The 3,189-nt window shown below is 44.3% G+C and overlaps 1 protein-coding gene across 1 annotated transcript in view; it reads left to right on the plus strand.

Annotated features, from left to right (window-relative positions):
* Nucleotides 1-1,637: 1,637 nt before the first annotated feature.
* Nucleotides 1,638-3,189, plus strand: part of USMG5 (up-regulated during skeletal muscle growth 5 homolog (mouse)) — a 3,111-nt gene continuing 1,559 nt past the window's right edge. The window contains exons 1-2 of the mRNA XM_021708340.1: nt 1,638-1,735; nt 1,820-1,911. Coding sequence (XP_021564015.1) covers nt 1,649-1,735; nt 1,820-1,909 — 177 coding nt within the window. The 5' untranslated portion in view covers nt 1,638-1,648 and the 3' untranslated portion in view covers nt 1,910-1,911. The remainder of the gene's footprint in view (nt 1,736-1,819; nt 1,912-3,189) is intronic.

A 3,189-nucleotide genomic window follows, 5' to 3' on the forward strand; every position in this document is an offset into this window, starting at 1 on the left:
TAGCTTTTATTATAAATAAATGCCTTTGTAGAATACACATGTTCTATGGTTTGCCCCCCCACCCTCACCCCCAAAGGTGTGCTCTACATTATTCCAGGGCTTTTCTGGGCGCTTCCCAAGTATTTTTTGTTTCCATGACTGCAGTGATTTTCACACCTGAGTGGGCTTCAGAACCACCTAGAAGCCTTAGCACAGCGGTTGCCGAGCTCCACAGAGTAGGCAGGGGAGGGCCTGAGGACAAACTCCCAGGATGCTGCTGCCTAGGGACCACTGATGGACTCATCCTCTGCTCTCCAGAAATAGCATGTTTAAACGTGACTTGGGTCGTCTCTTCTTGTTGGTATAAAGAGATCCAGCACGTTGTGGTTCCCCCATGGAAGCCGGCATCCATCAGTCTCCTGCAGGTGGACTTTTTTGAATTTGAGTCAGGGGCTCAGTCATCCAGGCTGCAGTGCAGTGGCAGGATCACGGCTCACCACAGCCTCGACCTCCTGGGCTCATGCAGTCCGCCTCAGCTTCCCAAGTAGCTGGGGCTGCAAGTGTGCACCGCCATACCTTTTTTTCCTTTTCTTTTCTCTTTTTTTTTTTTGTAGAAACAAAGTATTGGTATGTTACCCAGGCTACTCTTGAACGCCTGGGCTCAAGCCATCCTCCTCCTGCCTCAGCCTCTTTGTTCACGTTTATGAATGGCATTTCCCTGACCACCCTTGACCCATGCAACGTTTCCACTCCACCACGTTTCAGTAAGGGCTCATTCCTGGAGGAGAAAGGAGCCAGCTGGGTGAGAGGATATACTCATTTCATAATGTGATAGATCCTGCCATGCTGCACTTTAGGAAGGTCATACCAGTTACACTCCAGGCAACAGAAGGAAGGCCTGTTTTCCCACATTCTTAATACTGCTTATTGTCATAATTTTATCCTTGCCAGTCTGATGGTTAAATGTCAGTCTCATTTTACATTTCTTTGGCTGATGGTGAGACTAATTGTCCTTTTATGTTTTCCTTTTTTGGCATTCATAATATTTTGCCTTCTCTGAGATGATTAAAATATTTCCCCATGTTTTCTTTTCTTCCAGGACTTTTTGGTTTCACCATTTAAATATTTTTCTATTTTGGTATAAGGATTCCAGCTTCCTTTCCATCACCACCCCATGGAGGTCCTAAATTATATATAACAAGAAAAATTGTAAGCATAGGGGTTGTAAGTTGACCTGCTTAGTTGGCATTCACCCCAAGAAAGCTTGAAAAAAATATCAGAAGCTGCAACATTCCAGGAGTCTTAGAGCTGATGGCATCAATGTATGGCTACATGCTGTGGGGTGGTGGAGCCATGAATGAAAACGCAAAGCTCTGAGGTCAAGGTGGGCTGGAGACTACTGTATTCTCTTTCTGTGCCAAGTGATTTGACTCATTCTGGAGTGTGCATGAAATAGCAATCGAGGTGACGTCCTACTTCCAGAAGCTTCTCTTGTCCCCAAGGCTTTTTCCACCATTGTTGCTACTGCTGTGTTAGATGAGACAGAGATAAAGCTTACAATAGCGTATTTGCAATGATTTTGAGTTTCCAAAAAACGAAACAAATTTATCTTTTAAATTGCATCCAAACCAATTTATTGTTGCTTTCTTTTTTAAAAGATTGAAAAATCATGGCAGGTCCTGAAGCTGATGCCCAATTCCAGTTCACTGGTATTAAAAAATATTTCAACTCATACACCCTCACGGGTAGAATGAATGTAAGTATTGGTGACACCTTGAGGGGGCTGTATTTTAGGATAATATAGTCGTGACAACGGCCCATTTACTTTTTTCTTTTTCAGTGTGTATTGGCCACATATGGAGGCATTGCTTTGATGGTCTTATACTTCAAGTTAAGATCTAAAAAAACTCCGGCTGTGAAAGCCACATAATGGTAAGCATTTAACACAAGTTTGTAACATAGTCATTTTGATGTAAGAGTTCTTCCTTAACATTATTCACTATAAAAGTAAACTGTTGGGCATGGTGGCTCAAGCCTGTAATTCCAGCACTTTGGAAGGCTGAGGAGAGAGGACTGCCTGAGCTCAGGTTCGAGACTAACCTGGGCAACTTGGTGAGACCTCAACTCTACAATATCTAAAAAAAATTAGCCAGGCATGGTAGCATGTGCCTGTAGTTCCAGCTACTTGGAAGGCTGAGGCAGAATGATCGACGCTTGGGTGACCGTGAGCATGCCACCACACCCCAGCCTGGGCAACAGAGTGAGACACTGACTGAAGGGAAAAAAAAGTAAACTATTGTCATTTTGCAAAATGTATTGCAGACAAGAAAAAAATGTGTTTGGCTTCCAATGGCTATGGTCATGTTTGTCATTTTGTCTTATACCAATTATACCTTATTTATAACTTGAATACATGAGTGCTAGTGTGTATATGAACTGTTTATTTCATGAAGAAAGCAGTCTCCTATTAGCATGTTTCAAGTAACATGGTAATGAACATACCTTTTTCTTTTTTGAGTTGGAGTCTCACTCTGTGGCCACTTCCGGCCACCGCAGCCTCGACCTGCTGGGCTCCGGTGATCCTTTCGCCTCAGCCTTCCGGTAGCTGGAACAACAGGCGTGTGCTACCATATCTGGCTAAATTTTTTTTTTTTGACTTATTGTAGAGATGAGGTCTCACCAAGTTGCCCAGGCAGGTCTCAAACCCGTGGGCTCAGGCATTCCACTCACCTCAGCCTCCCAAAGGCATGGGATTACAGGCTGAGCCACTGAGCCCGGCATGAATATACCTTTGAGCATGTCTGTATTTGATTGTTTTCTGAGGCTTTCCCAAACAGTTATGGGATACCCAGCTTTGTAAGTACGTTTGTCTTTTGCCTCAGCCAGTGGAATATCATCTTTTGACTTTGGCTTTTTGAAGTGAGGTCTCACTCTGTCAGTCACCCAGGCTGGTGTGCAGTGGCGTGACTATAGTTGTCACCTTAAACTCCTGGGCTCAAGTAGTCCTGCCTCCGCCTCCCCAAAGCACTAGTATTACAGGCATGAGCCACCATTCCAGCCAACTTTAGCTAATTTGATGGGGTATTTTTTTTGTTTTTTTTTTTTGAGTTGGAGTCTTACTCTGTCACCCAGACTGGAGTGCAGTGGCATACTCACGGCCACTGCAGCCTCGACCTGCTGGGCTCCGGCAATCCTTCAGCCTCAGCCTTC

Source organism: Carlito syrichta, unplaced genomic scaffold (assembly GCF_000164805.1).
Source record: "Carlito syrichta isolate Samal-C Ts95f unplaced genomic scaffold, Tarsius_syrichta-2.0.1 Scaffold135795, whole genome shotgun sequence".
NCBI lineage: Eukaryota > Metazoa > Chordata > Mammalia > Primates > Tarsiidae > Carlito > Carlito syrichta.